Raw genomic sequence first — 24,948 nt, 5'->3', positions numbered from 1 at the left:
AAAGGGAGAAGCAGGTTCTCTGCTGAGTAGGGAGTCCAGTTCAGGGCCTGAGAGCCAAAGCAGATGGCTAGCCTACTCAGCCACTCAGGATATCCTTATCCCATTATTGTTATTTACTTTTATTATGTGGTTAAAATAATATTCACTAGATTAGTTCACTATAAAGTTACTAGGCTCTCTTTGTGATCAAGAAGCAAATTATGAGGGAATACTTGAGACTATGTAAATAGCCTCTTTTTCATCTAACTTTTGCCCCCTAATTTTAGCATGTATTGATTATTTCACTGGATTAGCAATGTTCCTATGAAGGATGCAAAATTGTCATTTTCTAATTCCACTTTTCCTTCAGTATTTATTCGTTGATATTGTACCATAAAGAAAAGTTCTCCCTTCTCCCTTATTTATTATTTGATTAGTTGTTTATTTAAACAAGTTGCACTCATAGATTGTTATTTCATTCTATAAATATCTTATTTCTATTATATTTATTTTGATGCTCAAATTGTCCTGAATTTGGCCTATGTCCTTTTGACATGTCTTCACTTCTTTTTTAATACTTTCTTGCCATCTGACACCAAAAGATGCCTTGGCCCTAGAGGGGAACTTCCTCAACTTGATAAAGATATCCATTAAAAACCCTAAAGCTAACACATAATTAGTGATGAGAAACTTGAAGATTTCTCAACAAGATCAGGAACAAGCAAACATGTCTTCTATCATTATGCCTTTTCAATATCATACTGGAACTACTAGCTACTGCAATAAGACAAGAAATGGAAAAAAAAAAAGCTAAAGCTGTACGAATTGGGAAGGAAGAAATAAAATTGTCTTTATTTGCAGGTGGCATGATCCTCTATATAGAAAATCCAAAAGAATCAATGACAACAACAAAAAGTCCTGGAACTAATAAACAATTATAACAAAGTTGTAGGATAAAGGTTAACTACAAAAGTCAATTGCTTTCCTATATATGTCAGCAATGAACAAGTTGAATTTGAAACAAAAAACACAATGGCTTTTATATTAGCTCATAAAAAATGAAAAGGTGTAAATATAGCCAAAATATGTACAAGATCTAAGTGTGAAAAACTACAACACTCTCATGAAAAAAAGCAAAAAAAAAAAGAACAAAATAAATGGAGAGATCACCCATGTTTATGAATATGAAGACTCAATGTTGTCAAGATGTCAGTTCTTTTCAGCTTGATCTATAAATTCAATGCAATGTCAATCGAAATCTCAGCAAGTTATTGTGTGGGTATGGCAAATTGATTCTAAAGTCTACATGTAGAAGAAAAAGATACAGAATAACCAACACAATATTGAACAAAGTTGGAGGACTGACATTACTTGAAGTCAAGACTTACTATAAAGCTACAGTAGTCAAGACAGTGTGGTGTTGATGAAAGAATAAACAAATAGATCAATGGAACAGAGAGCTCAGAAATAGACCCACATAAATACAGTCACTTGATCTTTGAGAAGGAGCAAAGGCACTACAATAGAATAATGATGGTCTTTTCAATAAATGATGTAGGAGCAACAGGATATCCACATGCATATATCCATATACATATTTAATATAAACACATTTGTAAATATATATATTTAATGAATTAGACATAGACCTTACAAACTTCACAAAATTTAATTTAAAAAGGTAGTAGACCTAAGCGTGACATAGAAACTATAAAACTCTTAGAACATAACATAGAAGGAAACCTAGGGCACCTTGGGTATGATGATGACTTTTTGGGTATACCAATAAGGGTGCAATTCGTAATAGATATACTTGATAAGTTGGAATTCATTAAAACTAAAATCTTCTGCTCAATGGAGGTTAATGTCGAGAGAATGAGAAGTCAAGCCACAGACTGGGAGAAAATTTTGAAGAAGATGCATTGGTAAAGGATTATTATCCAAAACACATAAAGATCTCTTAAAATTCAACAAGAAGAAAACAAAAATCAGACGAAAAAATGTTCCAAAGACTTTCATGGAACCTCGAAGATGTCAAATGAGCATATAAAAAGATGCTCCACATTATATGTCATTAGGAAATCACCAATTAAACAACTAGGTATTATTACATACCTATTAGAATAGCCAAAATTCAAAACTCTGACAATGCCTAATGCTGGTGGGAATGTGGAGAAATAGGAGCCTTCATTCAGTGCTGGTGGGAATACAAAATTGTACAGCTACTTTGGAAGGCAATTAGGCATTTTTAAAAAAGATTTTATTTATTTATTTGTCAGAAAGAGAGAGAGAGAGCACAAGCAGAGGAAGCAGCAAGCAGAGGGAGAAGCAGGTTCCCTGCTGAGCAAGGAGCCCGATGTGGGACTTGATCCCAGAATCCTGACGTCATGACCTGAGCTAAAGGCAGACACTTAATTGACTGAGCCACCCACGCAACCCCAATTTGGCATTTGCTTGCAAAACTAAACTTAGTCTAGCATACAATCCAGACGCCACACTTGTTGATATTTACCCAAAGGAGTTGAAAACTCATGTCCATACAAAAAATACACACATGGATGTTTATAGAAGCTTTGTTCATAATTGCCAAAACTTGGAAGGAACCAAGATGTCCTTCAGTAGGTGAATGGATAAATAAACTGTGGTATATCCAGAAATGAAATATTGTTCAGTATTAAAGGGTAATGAGCTATAATGTCATAAAAAAGAAAGGGAGGCATCTTATATGTATATTATTAAGTGAAGAAAGGCAATCCAAAAAGGCTACATACTGTATGATCCAAGTTACATGACATTCTGGAAAAGGAAAAATTTTACTGGTCTCCATAGACGGTAAAAAGGTCAGTGGGGCCAGGAGTTGGGAGGGGGTCAGGATGAGTGAGTGGGCACCAGAAGATTTTTCCTGCCCTACAACTACTCCATATGATACTATAATGATGGTTGTATGTCATTATACATTTGCCTAAGCCGGTAGACTGTTCAACACCCCAAAAGTGAACCCTTCAAACTATGAACGTTAGAGGACAATGATGTCTCACTATAGGTTCACCAATTACAATCAGTGTACCACTCTGGAGGAGGATGGGATCTCTGCCTGGCTCGTATTTGCTGTGAACCTAAAACTGCTCCAAAAAATTAGTCTTGGGCGCCTGGGGGCTCAGTGGGTTAAGCCTCTGCCTTCAGCTTGGGTCATGACCTCAGGGTCCAGGGATGAGCCCACATCAGGATCTCTGCTCTTCTCTCTGCCTGCCTCTCTGCCTACTTGTGATTTCCCTGTCAAATAAATAAATAAAATCTTTAAAAAAAATAGTCTTAAAAAAAGAAAGAAAGATGCTCCAGTCCTGGACCCAGACATTTTCCGTGGATCATGCTGGTGGGAGATTAAATCAAGAAACTAACATCTAAATAGCAAGTGCGCTCATTTGCTTCTAATATATCTTGGCATCTAGGCTCCATTAGTGGTCAGAGTGGACATACACGCATCCGCACATACATACGCTTGTACCATACGCTAATCCCGGTAACTATAATTCCAAGTCGACACTGCAGGATTCATTTAGTCTTGTCTATCTTCATATCTGTGTCTCCATTCTCTAACAGTGAAACACGCAGCTTTCATTATCATCGATATATTCGCTCATTTGTTCAATCTTATAATACATCCATCTAACCTCCACTACTGAGAAAACAATCTTAGTAACTGAGATTTAGTATTCGTTCCTGTATTTTTCTTTTGGCCTTAGACCTTGGTTATAATAAGAGTCAAAGAACTGTATTGAAAATTACTAAATATTTTTTAAAATTATCTTCTTCTGGGTGGTTATGTGATTCGTTTGAATTCAGTTAGGTTATTTGTTGCCAGTTTTATTCCCTACCGTCAACCCATTCCTTCTTATTTTCTTTCACTTAAAAAAAAATTGAAACATTAGTATTTCTCCAAAAGTCAAAACTTATGAAAAGTTCTCAAAGAATGGTTACTCCCTTATCTCTTCTATTTCATTCACATCTATCCCAGATAATTAATTAACCAGGTAACCAATTGTGTTGGTTTATCTATCAACCAGTTTCTGATTTATCTATTCTATGTTTATTTTTTTAAAAGATTTTAATTTCTTTGACAGAGAGAGACAACTAGAGAGGGAACACAAGCAGAGGGAGTGCTTGAGGGAGAAGCTGGCCTCCCACTGAGCAGGGAGCCCCATGCAGGGCTCGATCCCAGGACCCTGGGATCATGACCTGCGCCAAAGGCAGACACTTACGACTGAGCCACCCAGGCACACCAGTTCTATGTTAAAAGAAAAGACATTTACATGTGGAAGTTTATTTTTTTTCCCTCTCTCTTTACAAAAAAGGTAGCACACTATATGTAAAGTGTAGCTCAAACTTCACTTTTGATTAATAACATCTTCTGGAAATACTTCATGTTAGCTCATAAAGGTCTTTCTCATTCTTTTTTTCCCCAGCTGTACAATGCTTCACTGTATGAATGTATCATAATTTATTCGTTTAGTTTCTTATGTATGGAAATTTATGTTGTTGCCAACATTTTGTAAGACAAATAATAAATAATGTTAGGGAAATGTACTTATATTTTATTGAGGGCGTAAGTCAGCTCTTTTTCTTTTTCTCAAGTTAAACACATGTAGGAGAATCAAAAAGCACTGGCTTCTTTTTTCATGTGTTAAAAAGAAAGATTCATGACAATATGCTTGCTCAAAAGCCATATGGAATTATATGGTCTGGAAAACTGTAACTACATTTTGTGGAAGTATAAATTGTACCACATATTTGTATAACAGCAAGGCAAGTGTGGTCTCTAGGAAGTAAAGGTGAAGTTGATTAGATTGCAGTGTATACTTAAAAGTTGAATAATGCACTCTTGTAAAACACTCTTCAAAATTATTTAACTTCCCATGATATCATCACAGCATGTGCAAAAAAAATCTTTAGTGTTATCTTTTCCTGTCACATGACTAGTGCAAACAAAAGAAATCCTTATCTTTTTGTTTCTATTCTGGCCCTTTATAAAATGGCATTAAGCACTTACACATTAAAGGTTTGGTTCAGGGAAAAAAGATTTATTTTGTATTTTAAACAAATTATACTTGCCAAATTATGAAGCAAAAGTGTTCCCAACAAATGAAAAGTCTAGCATCTTTTATGCACAGAAAACTTTATAGTTTTAAAACCACTCCTGTGTATTTTCACATTTAAGTCCCATAGCAACCCCAGGCATAGTGAATGAGGCAGGTAGCTACACTGTATTTCTTTTACAAAAGCTGAAACAGAGGCATTTAGAAAGTTTAAGGAAATTGCCCTGGGATGTAGGACTCTGGACAAACCCCCAACTAGAATCTAGGACATTTTTTTTTTCTTTATAAAGTGGGATGTGCTTATCTCATAGGGTTAATGTGGTGATTAAATAAAGTAATGCACTTGAAAATGCTGACGTTGTAGAAAGAGGGGGTAGTTCTATTATTGGAGTATTTGGGGTTTGGTGACCATGCGTAAAATTTCCTGATATTTTTATCTATAAGTAACACAAGAGACTTAAACAGTCTAAGAGCTATAGATCATACAGCAGGACTTAAAGTGTTCATATGGGGAAATATTTCATAGACTGAACTAGGACCTCAAGGAGCAGGTAACGATGCCAGATATCCACTGTGCAATAATTAACAGTATTATATGTTGTACAGAACTTAGACCTTGAAACAAACCTCATTAAAAGGTACCTGATCTTAGTTTTAAAACCTTTAAGTATCTCTTCTGTGAAAGTAATCAATGTATGCGCTGGCTACTTTAGTTATCCCGCTATGAGATTCACACAACTTTGATCTAACTTTCTTTGATTTAACACTGCAATTAAGAAGATTTGGTTCAAAGTAAAAGCTCATTGGTTGGTGTTTTACACTGATGTGATAATGTTTACACAGATGTGCTTTGAAATCTTGCTTATGGTGGATTTGAGGGTCCTACCATACGACAGACTGCTGTTATCTGAAAGGTGAGACAATATGACTTTTACCTGGTACAAACTTTAAAACAGATGTAGAATATACTTTTCTAAAGTGATTTATCTGTTTATTGTTTTTAGCTAGTGTTTTTGCTTTATTTCATATCTATCAACAGTAAATCACTTGTCTTAAGGACTCTTTTATAAGTTGGTTGCACAAGGGTAAGTACTTAGGGCTGTAGTGATGAAAAGATGTAACTTTACCTACTTTAAAACACCTTTCAATTAATAACAACACACACACATACACACACACACCAAAAAACAAAAACAAAAACAAAAAATGTTCAGAGCAAATAAAATAAAGCAGTCACATCCATCTGTGCTCCCACATTCAGGCTTTTGCTGGACAGACCAACTAGACTGCAAAACTAAACTACCAGACTGAAGAACTAAACTTTAGCCATTCCCTAAAACTTTTTGCTCAGGGGGAGCATAAATCTGCCAAATGATTCTCAACTCCTCTGCCACTGAAAATTTTTAATGATCTTGAGTTGACTAGTGGTACAAAACCAAAGTATTAAGGCTCATATGGACAAATATCCACCGCCTTCACTTCAATGACTTTTTATTTTACAAATAAGCAAAGGCACGATTACATTTTTACCAGTAACTTTTCTTGTCTCAAAAACACCTCAAGAATCAACACCATTTACTCATCTTTATAATTAAAATGTGAACCCCCCCCCCCCAATCTAACCTTAAAGAAAATGCCTAATCTAAAAAGAACAGGGAAATGCTCTTAGATTGGGTAAGGAATACAAAAAATTCATTTTCTGTTTGTGGCAAGTATAAGAATGTAAACCATCTCTTTTCAACCTATTTGGGTTTACCCTTAGTCCTGAGAGTCATGATTATATTATGTTATCATACTATGTTGATGAAAAGTCCATGACCTTAGCACACAATTTAGAACTTCCATGTAGATATAAGGCAGTCCTTGTTATATCACGTGCTATCTGAGTAAAGATAAACATTAAAGAGAACCTGGGAAGGGGGGGGTGTATGTGTTCCTAACCTAACCTTGATTATGTAAAGAAAATCCCCCATCTAAATGATAAAAGAAAAAAGTAATGCTTGTACATTTTATTAGTGTTTTAAAATTAGTGAGTTAAACTGTCAAAGCTTTGATTTTCCTTTCATGTGTGTCTGGGCAGGTCTAAGCCTCAGGTAACACCCTTTTTCCTTCTCTCTCTCTTACCTTTCTTTGCACCTGTCCACTGCAGGCTCCCAGCAGCTCTCAAGGAGTCCAATTCTCTTCTTCTCCCCTTTTCCTCCTCCCACCCATCCCCTCCTCCACCCCCTCCTCCCACCTTCTCAGCTGCAGCCCCCCTTCTCCTTCTTCTATATACCTGCCAAGCTGGGCTCCTTGTTAGCAGCGATCTATCACTGCAAAGGAGCTCACATCAAAGGCGGTTGCACAGCAGTAGCCGAACAGCATCACGGTTGTCCCAAAGACAACCCCAAAGAGGGGCCTTAGCTGCGCCTCCCCGACGTTGCTGGCTAGCTTTGGCCAAGTGTGGGAATGATTTTTGCGACAGCATGGATGGAGAATCGTCAAGGGCCCCTTTTGGTCACTTCCGAAGAGCAAAAACGTGTTGAGAGGAGACCGGTTTAAGATTTCAAACAGAACCTCCCCAGTGCGCATGAAAGGACTTGATTAGCATATGTCAAGAGGACCCGCATATATACTCGCTGTGTATGTACGCAGGACTCTGATCTGATCAGTTTGCGGAGTTGGAGCCTCAGCCCCCAGCCCCAGCCCCAGCCGGGTATTGGCAGCGGCCGCTTATAGATGTTCCTGCAAAGCCAGCAGCCGGCTCCCACCTACCCAAGGAGAGAAGATCGCTCCAAGACAGTGAAAACGCCCCTGCTATCTCAGTGCAAAGTCCATTCAGCGACCTCACAGGAGTAACCGGGTCTTTTTGCGCCGGTTTTGCTCTATTTTTTCTCCATTCACGTCCCCATCCCCGCTACACTTTTGACTGGGGTCTTTTGTTTCCCGGATCCTCCGCCTTTCCCCCTGGCCCTTCCATGGCTCCCTTAGCCGAAGTCGGGGGCTTCCTTGGCGGCCTGGAGGGCTTGGGCCAGCAGGTGGGCTCGCACTTCCTGCTGCCTCCTGCAGGGGAGCGGCCGCCTCTGCTGGGCGAGCGCCGGGGCGCGGTGGAGCGGGGCGCCCGCGGCGGCCCTGGGGCTGCGGAGCTGGCGCACCTGCACGGCATCCTGCGCCGCCGGCAGCTCTACTGCCGCACGGGCTTCCACCTGCAGATCTTGCCCGACGGCAGCGTGCAGGGCACCCGGCAGGACCACAGCCTCTTCGGTACGTACCGGCCCCCCGGCTCCTCTTCTCCACCCGGTGCTGAGGGAGCTCCCGGAACCCATCGGGTTCGAGGCGCGGGCTGGGACTGAAGGGCGGGCCAGCGCAGGGACTGGGAGGACTTTCCTGCTCGCTTCCCGAGGCAGTCTCTAGCAGGCCTGCAGCTCCAGACGCTGGGGGGCGGGAGGAGAAACGGTGGGTGCTCCGCACGCACCTTTCCGCCCTGCCCTTTTCTGCTGCCTGGGACCAGAGCTGGACTCGGAATCACATCTTTCTTGCCCTTCTTACCTCGCAGGCAGTTTTCGTTTTGTTTTTTTTTTTTTTTTAAATCCCGATGTTATTTTCTCCTACTTCCTCTCACGTTTCCTCCAGTACCCTTTACTTATCCAAAATTAATATCACAAGCCTTCCGCTTCTTTAAACATGCCCCGCAGCTATGCAGCTTTTAAAAATGCATTCAGGGCTCCTGTTCAGAGGGTCGCTCTCTTATCGGATGGGGGCATTTATGTAAATATTCACTCAAAGAGGTAACAGTTGAACTTTCAGGGAACTACTGGCAGGCTCACGTGGCTGCAATTCTTTGAGCTCTTTAAGTTCTACTTGGGCGAGAAAAGGAAAACACACACACACACACACACACACACACACACACACACACACACACACACACACCCCTCTACCTGGCTGGCTACTGAGCATGCCCAGTCGTTCAGCCAAGCTCCTCTTAAGAAATTGTGAAACGGGCAAGCAAAGATCTTAGTATTGACCGTCTGTAAGAGGAAATGGGGAAGCGAAAGAGGATATGGGTGGGAACACATAAAGACCTGTTTCTGAATACCTCCAGCAAGCCCGGGAGCAGAAGGAGTTAAAAGAAAGAAACAAACGAAGGATCCTTGTGACACTAGGTTGGGAAAACATAGGTCTCTACTGTTAATTACTCCCTAACGCTATGTGTGACCAGCAAGTGCCTTCAACAGTCTGAGGCTTAATTCTTCTTTTCTGTGCAATGATGGAGTTAAATTAGGTGATTTAAAGATGCTCTCAGGTTCTAACATCTCAGGATCTTTTACCCCCATTGCGGGAGTTTTCATTATATTAGGGTAAATCCGGTAGCATTCTCAAAGGATTTTTGATCATCAAACTTGGGACATTACTGGAGATATTTATTGTATTTTTTAAAAGTACCATTTACTTGTTGGCAGCAACGTGAAAGGGCCCAACATCTGTCTTCCTTTCTTTTCCTTAACACTGAGGGATTCTTTGAGAATCTCATCTCTGAATGGCCCTCTCTTATCTTGTCCCCTTCCCCTTGTTCTTATACTCTCATTCCTTTTTTTGGCTTGCAGTACTCATTAAAACTTTGCAGAAGTGTAAATCTCGGTTTGAGGGGCATTTGTAACTCTAGATGTAGAAATGAGCATGTGGTGGTCATTTGGTAGCACTTAAAGGCTTAGAAAATTAACTTTTTAAAACCCATATGTTTGCAGCTTCCGCTGATCTCTTCCAAATTCCCATTGACTATGAGTCAAGAGTGTCATGACCTATTGGCCAACCTTGGGGTCACTTTTAGAAAGTGGTTTCTAAATTGAGGAGGCTGAGATTCTGGTTCTAAAGAACTTTGCTGACACCAGGTGGCTCAGTTTTCTTGCTTTTAAGAATTACTGAACTCCATTCATTATCGAAAAAAATCATCCAGCTACTAGAAAGATTTAGAAATGAACACAAATGTGGTAAGGTCTATAAGCAGAGCAGGTAGAAGTTAAGCTGAGGTAATACTCAGACTCCCTTCCCTACCCCAGCCCCTTGTGATACATGGTATAGTCTTGGACACCTTTAAGACACTTGTGGTTCACCTGTAACTCCCCCATGACACGAGTTGCTTCTTTCAGATTGTGTCTCTTTATAAGACTATAGGAAGAGACATAAATCTATGGGAAGAGATTATAAATATTTGTAGACTTGATAACATTCATTAACCTGGTATTTAAATCATTTCCTTAAAAATATTTTATATCAGAATTACTATCTTCTACAATATATTTTTGCTAAAATTTTACATAATTATTTAGTAATTGCAAAAATATAAGTTAAACGTATTTTGTGATGGTTTAAGTCACTATGGTGGGAGGCTACATATCAAAACAAAATATCTACTGTTACACAAAGGGAAAAGAACCCAGGTTAGTTTTGATAGCCTAAGGAGGTTTGAACAGCCTCTGCCATGCCTTACAGTGCATCCTAGTGGCATTGAAGGGCTAAGACATCATAAGGGAGTAGAGGTGGGAAGATGTTTATGTTTTGCTTGTATATCATATGCTTCTCTCTGTATTTGCCTTCTTTTCCTAGCACCCTCAGTTATTCATTATGAGGTCATTTTGGTATTTTTTCTTTTAAACTCATTTATGGCCATCGAAGTTGAGAATTTTGAAAAAGCTTGAGAATGGGTATTTTGATGTAAAGTAAGTAACATGTTTGATAGTTTATACTAATTTTCCCATGATTGATATGTGAAAAATTCAGAATCCTGTATTTAAAATTTGAAAACCACATCAATAGAAGCTAAACAAAAGGCTTCAGTGAGGTTAAATAATTTCCTATCTGAGTTCACTCTACATTTATATAGAGTTTTTATGCACAGTAGTACAGTAGGACGATTTTACCTAATATGTAAACATGGAATCATACTTAAAAAAAATGTTTAACCTGAGATCAAACATACTCCTTTAAAAGGCTTTTCCTTTATTCTCCCCTATTCTCCATAGATTTGTCTGATGTGGTTGCATTGTGGGTTGACTCACTGTTTATTATGATTCTTAAAAAGGCTGGCTTTGAAAATGATACCAGAAAGACAAAGTACCTCCAGGTCTTTTATGGGACACTGGGCATTAGAAAATCTATCTAAAATCTGTGATTACCTCTTAAGGAAAGTTTTTCATGTCTACTCTTGTTAAGGAATTAGCTCAGTTGCCACCTCATATTATAATAAGAAAGACTTGTCAAATCCCATTTAAGAATCAAGTGATTACAAATTACTATGTGGTATACTATTTCCTTGAGGAGAAAAAGGATCAGAATTTAAAAGTGTGGCTAAAATCTTTAAGAGGAACTAAAAAAAACACATAACTTTTTCCCCATCAATCTCTGTGAGCCATTGCAAAATTATTAATGCCTGGTATGGATGAAGTTTTAGATGTTGTTTAATAAATTTGAAGCTATGAATACAATTGTTCTAAAAATATATGTGATTTCTACAACTACATATTTTTTACAAGGTAACAGCATTATCTTAAAATGAGAAGTAAAGTATAGGTGGTTTACCAATTATTATTGAAAGAAAAAATAGATACTTTATAAGACCTGTTATACGATTAGTTTATATGGAAATGAAACATTTTTTGAAACTTATATTTTATTGTACTTGGAAATTGGTTCTATTATACATCCTAATCATCTAATCAGTCTCTGGTTTTTGAAAGACAAGAGCATCTTAATATAAGTCAGATATTAAAGAGAATTAAGTTACATTATAATGAGCCCTAATATGCTTTTCCATTTGAATTTAACATTCAATACAACTTCAAGTAATTATACACTTATAAGTATATCCTGGATGAAATTCTATTAATATTACCTTCTTTTACTGATCATGTTTAGGTCTGTATTTTTATTTCTAACAGGAACCACTCACTAATGAGCTTGACCATAGGTTTAATTTTTATTTACTCCCCACCTCTATGTTCATCATTACAATGACTATCCTATGGAGTCTGTGTCTTCCTGCTGTATCTTATCTTCTCTCTTTTGGCTCTCAATTAAGGGCACTGAATCTTTCAAGCCACTTATAGTCTATTTGGTAGTGTATTCTTCTTATAAGATCCTTGATAGCTCTAGTGTCATACACGATCTACCAATAGTTTGAAAGAGCTAATTTGAGCTCTTGAGAATCTATGTTTAGAGCTTAAGAATCTATGTTTCTGCCAAAGAATGAATTAGGCTCTGGACAGAATAGAACTCTCTGTATAAGGGTTAGCCAGATTTTGGACTTTCTCTTGGCCTTGGGAACACCACATGTCCAAACAAGAATCTGTATAATAAATGAAGATATGACTTAAGAATGAGAATCAGGCTAAACAGTGCACATTTATATTGCTTGTACAGCTTAAGAAGGAGCAAAGGGGTGAAGGTAGAAAGCTGTTAAAGGCAGTTTCAACCATAGAAAGTATGTCTATGTATTTTTTTCAACAAAGAGTCTAAAGAACAAGATAAAGAAATTATTCCAAAGGTTAGTGTGTGCAGAGAAAAAGAGTGATGCAAAGGGAAGCATTATTTCTTTTACTACTGAGAATTAGTGTATTAGCAGAGAATGTTTGATACCGGTTTATCTATGGATAAATGAAAATATTTTAGAAAGTTATTGATAACAAAATCTACTTGCATTCTAAAATCTCGCTATTTGTCTATCATATTTAATGAATTATAAAGTCCTTTTACTTCTTTGAACTATCATATTTAATTTTAAGAACCATGTGACAGGTTCTTATTATACATAGTGTGTAATCTATAACACATAGATTACATATATAATATATAGATAATATATAATATACCTATATACCTATATAGATATATATCCATTGGTTTTGAAACCAATGGATAGTCCTGAAGTAGAAACGCTGGATTAGGGCTCAGAAGATGTGAGTTCAAGTGTCAGTTCTACTAATTCCGAATTTCATATTCTTAGGCAATTCAATAAATCTTTTTGAGCCTCAGTTTCTTTATACGTAAAAATGGGGACAATAATATCTTCCATACCTATATTAGGGAATTGTTTTTTTGAGGACCAGATAGAAAATATAAGTTGAAACCCTTGATAAACGATAAAACACTAATATATCCATATAAGGTATACTGGCTGTTGGGAGAAAAAGATGGACTTGATTCATAGTTAGCAAAACCAAAACAAAACAATTAATAGAACATATGTAATTAACTAATAGAATCATAGAGAACTAGGAACACCTCTATTATGTACTAATTTATGATAATAATAGCTTCATTTGTTGAATGCCTAAATGTGTCAGTCCTTATCACTCTTCTGGAAAGAGGCATTTTTCTCATTTTGTACATGAGGAAACCAAAGAAGATAAATGATTTGTGTGGACAGACTGGCCAGTAAATTACTATGAAATTTTAAATTACTGTAAATTTCGAGGTAAATTATGCAAGTCAGTCTGGTTTAAGGTTTTATACCTTTAACATTACACCATGATGGACAACTTTTCTTTTTAGGTTTTTTTTTTTTATCTGTAAAATGGGAAGTTCATCATAATAAGATGATTGAATAGCACTTTTCAGCTTATGAAGCACTTCTGCCTACATTATTATATTTAGCAATATTGGTTTACTCTTTGGAAGATTTTCAATAATCACATGTTCATTAATAAGTATGTCATTATTTTGTTTATAAATATAGGTATCCTGGAATTCATCAGTGTGGCAGTGGGGCTGGTCAGTATTAGAGGAGTGGACAGTGGTCTTTACCTTGGAATGAATGACAAAGGAGAACTCTATGGCTCAGTATGTATTTTATTTTATTTTTTATTCTTATTTTTTTCAGTACGTATTTTAAAAACATTATTGTAATTCTTAAAATTATGACTATTTTGCCAGTAAAAAAAAATCTACCAATAATACATGTCAGAAGAAACATATGAAATACATATATGTAGAAATTAAATATTTATATTCTGATTAATTTCCATATGTCTGGGCAGTAGTATACTAACTCAATTTCAGGTTTTTTGGGTTTTTTTGTTTGTTTGGAGAGTGAGCACATGCATGCAAGAGGGTTGGGGAGGGCCAGAAGGAGTGGGAGAGAGAGAATTTTAAGCAGGCTCCACACCCAGTGTGACCCTGACATCTCACAACCCTGAGATCATGACCTGAGCTGAAATCAAGATTTGGGCAATTAACCAATTGAGCCACCCAGGCGCCCTCAATTATAGTTTTTAAGCCCCAAACTTCTACTGCTTTCAGCTTGCTAATCTGCTTGCCTATTATCCTGAGTCCTTCTACTTCCCTCCATGTTTTGATTATTCCTACCAGAGACACAGAAAAAATGACAATTTCTTCTTGCCATGTTAAATTCTTTTCACCTTCACATTTATTTAATGTAAGTTTTCTCTACCCGTGATCACCTTCCAAAGCTAAGTATTTATGTTGCTGACCTTCATAAATACGAAACGACTGAATGAAGTCCTAAGATATTGTGGACAACAACAGAAAATGGCAACTACATATCTGGTTGACCATATCTGGATAATTAAAGAGCCATGACTTAAAAAGCAACTGTGGTCTATCTTTTAGGATAAGATACAGTTCAACTTAAAAAGGCAAGAAATCATTGGGCCTTTACTACATTTACCTAATGATAACCTCTAGATGAAAGTTAATGATGGGAAATGTATCATCAAACAATTAATAAATACATTTAGGGAAGATATATGATTTGGAATGATGGTTTTGAATTAGGAATTTGGATGTTAGCAAGATCTTGACACGTTTCAAAATGATAGTACAGACTTGCTATGTAGAACTTTCTAACAACAGAACAAGATAAATACAGGCTTGTTTGGTGGGGATGGTGGTAGGAGGGAGATATAATGAAACATGGGAAAGTTCTGGATATTTATTAAGTATTTGACAATAAAACTGAGAACTCACACTTAATTTAAAATTATTTGAAATAAACTATTAAGAAGTTTAGTTGCCTGGAAGAATTCCAGGTAATGTAAGAACTAAAACAAAATAAAGCAAAAACAATTCATCCTTTCCCCCTTCTTTGACAAAGATATCATTGTAAGCAAGGCAATACAGATATAGAGATGAGACTTTTCTAAGGAAATTCTCACAAAGGTATTTTTTTAATGGTAGTTACCTTCTGTCTTACAGGAGAAATTGACGTCTGAATGCATCTTTAGAGAGCAATTTGAAGAGAACTGGTATAATACCTATTCCTCCAACATATATAAACATGGAGACACTGGCCGTAGGTATTTTGTGGCACTTAACAAAGACGGAACTCCAAGAGATGGTGCCAGGTCCAAAAGACATCAGAAATTTACACATTTCCTGCCTAGACCAGTGGATCCAGAAAGAGTTCCTGAACTGTACAAGGACATACTGATGTACAGTTGAAGGATGACAGTGTCTTCACTGGAGAGTCAAACTACAACCATTCTATCTTGTCAGAGTTCACACCGTAAAATAGTAACCCAGGAGTCTTCTCAAAATGTTATGGAGTTTTCTACTGGGTGGCTGAATTTGGAAAGAATATTGAGAACAAAAAAAATAATATTTTGGCTGAAAGTAGATCAAGACCTCTCTTTATAAGTGGATTAAGTTCCCTTAGGTTCATTGGTTCAGTCCTTACTGGTAGATTGAAGCTGAAAATCTGTTGAACTGTGGATAATGGGAACCCCACCTGGTTTGCTGCTGGTACCTCACCTCTCTGGATTATGTTTACTTCAGAAGTTACATTAAAAATAGATACTTCATGTTGAAGAGATAAATTGACACTGTTCACCAAGATTATTGCTACATAAAGTCTGAGGACCTTGTAGGATTTTGTAGATTACAGAGTGATATGTAAAAACTCTGGATGAAACATGAGCTATAGAACATGCCACATCAAGATGGAACAATTTTTTAAGGATGGACCTATTTATACATTTTTGATTTGCAAATATTTATTATATATATTTATTTATTAAAGAGTTTATTTTTTACTGGTATATGAAGATAATGCAAAGGAAAAAAAAACCAACAAAAATTCTTTTATTGTGCCATTACTTTCTTGTGATGTCCTGAGCTGTAGAGAAGACATCCTTTTTGCAACATAGAAAACATAGAATAAAATCCTGAATTTCTTTTTAAAAATAAAGTATAGCGTAGATGATACATTTTTTGCAGTCAGTTGCCTTCTAAATGTAACATTGGTTCCTTTGGCTTAGAAAAATGTTTTATCAAAATGTATTGAATTCAACACACATTCAAAAGGGAATTAAACATTTTTATTTTGTCTTTTGGTCTCATTCCTTTTTAGGTGAGAGTTGTTCTACTTATATAACATATTTTTTAAATGACAAAATTTCTAGGCTCCTTGGAGAAATACTTTGATATTTAGCGAACTTGTAATGCTGAAAATTATGAAACATGATAGGCAACTTATTTTCTTGATTCGGTGTAGCAAAGACGCAATTTTTTTTTCCACTATGATCACAGAAGAATTAGTCTATGTAGCATCAGCATTATTAATGGTATCTGAGTCTGGTACCTTTTTTATTATATCTCTATTTAGTCATTTATTCAGGAAATATTCATGAAAGCCTATTATACAGAAGAAATATTTAGGCACTAAGGATGATGGTGGTCAAGACAGAAGTGAGCCCTTCCAGGAACTTAATGGCTAGTAGGAGAAACAGAGGATAAATAAGTAAGCTAACAGATAAATGCTCTAAGTGTGAATTGTGATGTGGTCCATGGGGGAAACAAAGTTCTGACACAAAAAAGAGAGAACAAATTTAGGTAGGATGAGGGGGCTTCTCTAAGGAGATGGCATTCTTCACAGGCTGTAAAGAATTTGAAGGAGCTACCCAGCCTAAGAGGAGAGTAAGAGCCTGATAAGAAGAGGAAGCAAAGCCTGGCTTCCGTATGGTGAGAAGGAGCTTTGTGGTGGGAGTTTAGTGAGCAACCGGGACAGGAGGACAAGTAAATTTAGACAGTTTTGCACATACAAATCTGGTATGTTCTTGGAGACATTTCTTTCTTTTTGTTTTACTTTGTTTTATTTTATTTTTCTTATTAACGTATGATGTATTATTAGCCCCAGGGGTACAGGTCTGTGAATCGTCAGGCTTACACACTTCACAGCACTCACCATAGCACATACCCTCCCCAAGTCCATAACCCAACTGAAGACCTTTCTTAAGGTTTTGTTTGCTTCTGCCCTGCAGTTGTCAATGTCATCACTCTTAGATGCAGCATTGCCCCTGAGGATGTTGTGATGATACTGGTAGCAGCTGCCACCAGTTCCCAACTTGGAAGGTTTAATGAAGCACAGATTGCTGGGTCCCAGCCCCAGAGTGTCTGATGTATAGGTCTGGGGAAGGGTCTAAAAATTTGAATTTTTAAGAGGTTTCCAGGTGGTATTGATGTGGTTGGCCTGGAGATCACATTCTGAGAATCACTAGGCTAGAACAATGTTTCTCAAACTTTAATGTATATACAAAATCATCTAGGGGGTGATTTTTATTTTATTATTATTATTATTATTATTAGTCTCATATATCACGTATATATTAAATAATGTGTTCACATACCACTTCCCTTTAGGAGTATCAAGTGAAATCTATTCATATACCTAGTAGATCTATTAGGACTTTGTTTTATCTTACCATTCCTTCAACCAGCACTTACATTTATAATGCAGTGTATGAAAAGTGCCAGTTTTGTGAATTAACTAATGATCAGAAATATTGTATATATATATATATATATATATATATATATAAACACACCAAAACTCTGACTTTATTCGATAAGTTGTCATGCCTATAAATAGGCAGTTTATAATTTCTAATGGTAAAGTTTAAGAGGTTATTATATCCTATTGGTAAGTGAGGAGTTAGTACATCAGACAACTCCTATGTGTTCAGTGTCTGCTGCTTCCACTAGCAAATATAATTTTGGGACATCTGGGAGGGGCGTTAGTCCAAATAATCAATCCAAATAAATCCTGCTTTCAAATTTCTCACAATCAACACTTTTATAAAATGTTTCCATTTCAGTTTGCTCTAGACAGAGATCTATAAACTGAAGTTAGGCTCAATTAACCTCAGCCTGTTGGTTCTTAAAATGATAATCTTGCTCCTCAAGGTATATATGATATGTGAGATGAAGTCACATTACTTTCCTCTAACCAAAAATATGGTATTACTAATTAGGGTATTTTGCTTAATAGTATAATGTTGGTTGGTGTGATTAATGCCTATAATTCCTTGGCCCATGGTAAGAGTTGCTCAATGTCTTCTTATTGACAGAGAAGGGGTTTAGTATGTATGACATGATATTAGAACAAATCTAATATTTTGTGATCCTTGGGTGGCTCAGTTGGTTAAGTATCTGCCTTCAGCTTGGGACAGGATCCCAGGGTCCTGGGATGGAATCCCGCATTGGGCTCCTTACTCAGCGGGGAGCCTGTTGTTTCCCCTGCTTGTGCTCTCTCTCTGACAGTTACATAAATAAAATCTTAAAAAAAAAGAACAATCCTAAATATTTTCATAGAACCTATAGCCAATATTATTCTAACGTTCCCAAACTGAGCGTACTAACCAAACCTACCGTGGTCTAGTAGTGTGCACAGGGATAGTGCTGAAGAAGTTGAAGAGAAGAGATAAATACGTTATTTCATGCAGTTGGTTGAACAGTTCACTTCTGGCTGAACAAAACAATTCTGTAGGTCACGTTTAGACATTTAAATTCCTTTACAATTACCTTTCTTTATGTGGTTTGGTAATATATAAATGATGACGAAGTGAAGGAACAGTGTTAAACTGGCAATGTTTATACCTTATACCAATTTTTCTTCCAGTATGGACTTATAAATTATATAACATGATTTTAAAACTCTTCCTTCAATTGTTTTCTAAGCATATTAGAGTAAGTTTCATTGTTCTTGTGATTATTTTCTGCCCAACAACACTTTAGTTCTTTGCACAGTCTAACTCATTAGAGTGGCCATATGTTGACTGGTTAATTTGTTTCAACTGAGTTTTGCCAGAGAATTAAGCCCTACTGAGAAATAGTGTGACTATTTCTTAATCCTCCCAGGGAACATATTTGGTATCATTTTAGATGTATACAACACAAATTAATCCATTACACGTAATGAGTCTGTTGGGACTTAATTCTCTCATGAATTCTATTGAAAGCCTATTGTGACGTGGGCTATGCTATCATCTAGAGTGCTCCCTTCTCTCTGCAGAATTAGCTGTTTCCCACAGGACTAGACACGTTAATATAATTCTATTAACCAAAAGTCTATATACCATGCAATTTTTAATGTTTGGGTACTATGTGTATTCTGAGCAGGTGCCAAAGCCATTCAGATCTAGGAAGATTCTAACTGGTTCACACTGTTCCATAGTCTTCATATTTCTACCCTCCAAGGGCTTCATGGAGCTGTAATGAAATCTTCTAGTTACGTGGCCCAGGTGCAATGCCTGGGATTTGTGGCAACAACACTTACTGAATAGTCTACCAAGCAAATAGAAATATTTAATTGACATTGTTGTGCTGCTGGAAGTATTATAGTGTTCTTTTAAATCATGTTGATACATTAGTCACCCAGAGACAATTGTAGAATATATATAAACCAACTTTTATTAGCATCAATTAGTTTTTCTAGTTGTTAAAATAGAACAAATTGATCTTTTTTTTCTGGTTGAGTGTTCTTCTACCTGTCCCAGCTATTGCCCTGTTCAATGTATGATTGGATGTAATTAATAGTTTGAGACAAAGGATCTTCTCTGTATAGACACCCTTCTAGAATGGGAGGCTAAAACCTATCAAATGGCTCAGGACAGCTGTTAAATGTTGCCATATATGCTGGATGTAGCCCTGTCTCTCTTCAGAGTTAGCAACCTCAAGCTCGGGCCTCCAAAGTGCAGTTGATTAGGATAATCTGGATGTAGTGAGGTTGTATCCTGGCCTTACCTAGTAGTATCCATCCACTGAGTAGAAGGATCAGAGAACTACACTAGAAAAGAAAAATATGGGGGAAGAAAAAGATAATCAGAGGCCTCTTAGTTTTAAAGGATTTTTGGACTTTCAACTAAAGTGCCCCTAGCTCTGTTCGGCAAAATATCCAATATTTCCTGGTTCCTCAGTCACTGAAGCTCTGTGTGTATGATTTGGCTTTTAAGTGGTTCATATGTACGTTGCCACATATTTGGCCAAAGGGAGTTTTAATATTTATTTTAACATTTCCAGCATTCAGAAATGAATGCCCGTGCTTATTTCATCAAGTTTTCCTCCAAACATAACTAAAATATAAGAAAATATAATTTTAGAGACAAGTATTGACTTTTTTTGGGAACCCATTTCCCCCCAGTGAATCACGTACCCTTTGTCCCAATTCAGTAAGTAAGTCAGCTTTACTTCTATTTTCTCTCTAGTGCTTGAGCAAGAAGCAAATAAAGAACTGGCCATCTGAACTGTACCAGATCTCTTTATGGTGGTGGATATGGCCAGGTATGTCTGAACTTCTAGCATATTTTTTGGCCAGACTCTTACCTCATCTCATTTGCTGTGGGGCATGAGTTATAGAAGGTGGTACTTTGATGGGAGTAAATTACTGAGATGATAAATTGTTATCATGAAGAAGACTCCACCCTTCAATCATATTGTTACCAACTTGGCTGTACCCAGCAAGCAGTTAGAAATTGGCCAGGGGCCCAGCAGGTGTTCCAAGCAAGGCTTCTGCTGGAGCATGAGGGTGACAGCACAAAGGAAAGAGTCCTTAGGCTGGCCACCTGAAGAGAGGTCTGGGAAAATTATAAGAGGCTTTGTGGGGGGCAAAAGGTGGTGTTTAACCATGTAGAGGTAAGGATTTATCAGTGCCTGCACACTTAGAGATTATGATTTTCAAACATTGCATGTTTAATTACCATGCCACATTTCCAACCCTGGGCATGATTTTTAGCATAATAATGAGGGGAAAAAATCAGTGAAAGGTCAGCGTAGGGATTCACTGTGGCTCGGAATGGCTTATTTGTGGTTCTCAGAAGGGCAAACTCATTGTAAGCTGGGCCATGGGTCTTGCTTGGAGCTTGTGGCTTTTGGCTTCCTGGTGGCAAGCAGCACCCACAAGCTGGGCTAGAGAATGGGTTATTTGGGTGGTTTTTGTTTGTTTGTTTTGTTTTGTTTTCTCTGCAAGTTCTTGGGTGAGGAGGCTTGAGTCCAGTCTCTGCTCTGTCTCAATTTTGTTAGCCTCCAAAATGGGATTTGGGTAGCTACCATATCTTGTAATATTTGAAAGTAAAGGCCTTGGAAGTATCAGATGGGAAAAGTGCAGAGGTCAAGAACAGTGTTTCTTAGAAGAAGTGGTACACCTTGAAAATCAGTAAGGTTATTCTTACCAAGGTCTGGTCTCTGGTAGTGCGATACATTTCTCTGAAGGACATTACTCTCTCCTGATTTTTCTGCTTCCATTTAACAATGAGATCTCATTTGCCCATTTTTCCTTGAGAGTTAATACAGATATAATACAGAGAGTTATATCAGATATAATCAGATTCATAGTGGTGGAAAAAGGACATAGTGTTCTCTCTTTGAGTTTTCTGTTTTAACTATGACTCAATGAGTGGGGGACAACTGATTTTCAAAGTGAGTTTACCATTTGACAGATTTGACAACTTTGTCATCTTCTTAGAGACAGGCCAACAATTCTATGTAAAAGATCACTGGAGAGTCACGTCTTGGTTGTATTGGTTATATGGGCTGAAAGGTTAGAAAGCTTCCCGGGTAAAGTTTAAGGGACCTGCTGTTCAGGATGCCATGTAACTCAATGATGAGACTGCAGTGTAATAGTCAGATGTAGCAATATCCATACGTGGCTCTTACTTCTTTGCATCCTGTTTAGTGACAGGAGTTTCAAGGGGAAATAATTTTGACTCACTCAGTGCATAATTTATTTGTTCCAAATAATAGTATTTCCAGAAAAGTTATTGTTTAGTGAAGGGCCATTGAATTTCTTTTTTTCTGTTTAATTATTCTATCATTTTTACTAATGAAACTAAGAAGGGAAGACAGAGCCCCAAATACAATTATTTCTGACTGCCATTTATGAAATGAATACATTTTCTTTTTTCAAAAACATTTTATTTATTTATTTGGGAGAAAGAGAGAGAGAGAGCTGGTGTGTGAACTCTGAACATGAGTAGGTGGGGGAGGGGACAGAAGGAGAGAGGGAAGCAGACTCCCAGCCGAGCAGGGAGCATGATGCAATGTAGACCTCCATCTCAGGACCCTCGGATCACAACCTGAGCCAAAGGCAGAGGCTTAACCACCTGAGGCACCCAGGTAACCCCATGAAGACATCTTGTATTTGAATTAGGTCAAGAACACCCATTTAATTTTTACCTTATTAGATTATAACATGGTGCTAGACACTTTATCTTTATAATAGGAAATGTATAATTCTGGCCAAATGAAGGCAAACTACATGGTGACCAAAATTAACAGGTATCTAATAGGACGCATTTGCTGTATTGCCAACCACAGATTACTAAAAGGTTGATTCAATGTCCATCTCTGTTTTGGACAAGTCAAACCAGGGAATTAAAGAGATAAATAACATAAAGGGTTATTCCTAGTTTCTTCTGCACCCCTATTATGTAAATTGGTACAGTCCTAATGTACCATGTTATTTTTGTATTTGCAACTGTGGTGATACAGGGTCATTCTAGAGATTTCCTTTTGGCATGCCCAATTGTTGGGGTCCTACACTTCAACATTTTGAAGGCTCTTTCCATCCCTAGAATCACTACAAAACTATTGCAATTACACACTCAGGGAAAGGTGATACCATCCAAGGAAAACTTCTTTGGTCCTCTGTGTCAAGCAATTATCACAACTCAACAACCTCAGCTACTTTCTCCTCCATATACTTCAATTGTCAAAATAATTTCTCTCCCTATATTCAAGTTTCCCAGAATTAATGTTATCTTTGATCCTGTATCTAAAAGCCTCTGAGATTCTTGAATATTATCCTTTGTTCAGAACAGGTGACAGGGTTTAGAGTCTCTCCAGGCAGATCAAATGTTTTAATGGACCTCCATGTTAAGGACTCTGGGGCAATTCGTCCTTCTCTTTGAGAGACTGGGCCCAATCTCGACTTTAGGGCCAGGCTTCTTAACTTAAAGAGAGATCAGAAGAAATCAAAGTAAATGCTTTGGAACTTGTCCTTTGTTTTCATGAGCAGGGAGTTTATCCTTAAGATTTATGAATTCCTTGTCTCAGTGTTCCCTCTCTTGGCTCATCTCCCCGTGATTTTGAAGTGGCTTGTTGCTCTGTGTGGAGGGTATGGCAAGCTTGTGGCTATGTCTGCAGTGCCTACAAGTATAGCTGATTCTTGTGTTCTGTTGATTTCCTCTGAATCTAGGCAATTTGCCAGTGTTCCTCTTAGGAATTGGGGAAAACATAATGACCTTCTGTCTTAGCCCAGAGGGAAATTATTGTGCGGACAGCAGGCCCAATCCAAATCCAAAACTTTCCATTAGTCAATTCTCTAGTAATCTCCCATAATATATATGCTTCCAGATTTTAGAGGGTAGAGGGATAACCCTTTTGGGAGAGACTTAAGAAGTCATTTCCTTGCATTTCAACATGAAGATAATCATCTGGCTCATCGTGTTCACCTGTCCTGTTGGTCAGGATGGTAACTATTTGAAACTCTTCCTTTCTTACCTTCTCGATCCCTTGCTTCTCAGTTTTCCACTATCAGAGCTTCTCCAATACCTGCAACTCAGGTCTTGGTCGCCATGCTTTCCTCACCAAAGAAGCAAAATATTAATTTCAATGGGGGTGTCTTTCCTCACATCCTGTCTTTAATACCTCTCCTTTTTTTATTGTGCTGACTATACATAACACACAATTTCCCTTTTTAACTATTTTTTAAGTATAGTTTCATGCCATTAAGTATATTCACATTGTTGTGTGGCTATTACCACCATCCACCTCTGGAACTTTTTTATCTTCCCTAACTGAAACTCTATACCCATTGATCACTAACATTCCCCTTTCTTCCTAGCCCTTATTTTCTATTTCTATGAATTTGACTACTCTAAGAACCTCATGTAAATGGGATGATATGATATTTGTAACAAATTTATTTTATTTAGCATAATGTTTTCAAAGTCATCCATGTGGTAGCATGTGTCAGAGGTTGTCAGATTTTTAAGGTTGAATAATATGTCATTGTATATATGTGCCACATTTTGTTTATACATTCACCCATCGATAGACACATGGGTTATTTCCACTTTTTGATTATTGTGCAAAACTGCTATCAACATAGGTATACAAATATTTACTCAAGTCCTTACTTTCATTTCTTTTGGTTACACTCCTTTAAAATGTTTTTTAACTTTACTGAGGTATAATTTAATACAGTAATGCAAAGAATTTAAGTGTGGAGTTTTATATCTTGACAAATATATGCACCTGTTTAACCACTACTTGGACAGAATATAAAATATATAAAATATAAATATAAATATAAAAACATAAATATAAAATATCAAATATCTGCATCAGTCCAGAATGTTCCTCCTTGCCCCTTGAAGTCCTTCCCTCCTGCACCCATAGCTTGATCCAACTGATCTTACTTACTATCAGTATAGATTAGCTTTTCTAGAATTTAGTATAGATTGAATCATTCTGTATGACCTGCTGATGTTCTTGAGATTTATTCATATTATTGCATGTATTAGAAGTATGTTTCTCTTTGCTACTGAGTAGTATTCCATTATAAGAATATGACACAATTTGTTCATCTATTCAAGAGTCGATGGAC

General features: G+C 37.1%; 1 protein-coding gene across 1 annotated transcript; it reads left to right on the top strand.

Moving 5' to 3' along the window:
- Positions 1-8,029: 8,029 nt before the first annotated feature.
- Positions 8,030-15,509, top strand: FGF20 (fibroblast growth factor 20). Its single transcript, XM_047719925.1, has 3 exons — positions 8,030-8,315; positions 13,786-13,889; positions 15,264-15,509. Exons 1-3 carry the CDS (start codon positions 8,030-8,032, stop codon positions 15,507-15,509), a joined length of 636 nt encoding a protein of 211 aa, XP_047575881.1.
- Positions 15,510-24,948: the final 9,439 nt, after the last annotated feature.

Source organism: Lutra lutra, chromosome 2 (genome assembly GCF_902655055.1).
Source record: "Lutra lutra chromosome 2, mLutLut1.2, whole genome shotgun sequence".
Lineage (NCBI taxonomy): Eukaryota > Metazoa > Chordata > Mammalia > Carnivora > Mustelidae > Lutra > Lutra lutra.
This window is presented reverse-complemented; position numbering and strand designations above follow the sequence as displayed.

Excerpts from the sequence above, each read along its gene's own strand:
- FGF20 (XM_047719925.1), top strand. The coding sequence starts at position 8,030 with ATGGCTCCCTTAGCCGAAGTCGGGGGCTTCCTTGGCGGCCTGGAGGGC. Across the intron at positions 8,316-13,785 it reads GCAGGACCACAGCCTCTTCG|GTATCCTGGAATTCATCAGT; the intron begins GTACGTACCGGC and ends TTATAAATATAG. Across the intron at positions 13,890-15,263 it reads AAGGAGAACTCTATGGCTCA|GAGAAATTGACGTCTGAATG; the intron begins GTATGTATTTTA and ends TCTGTCTTACAG.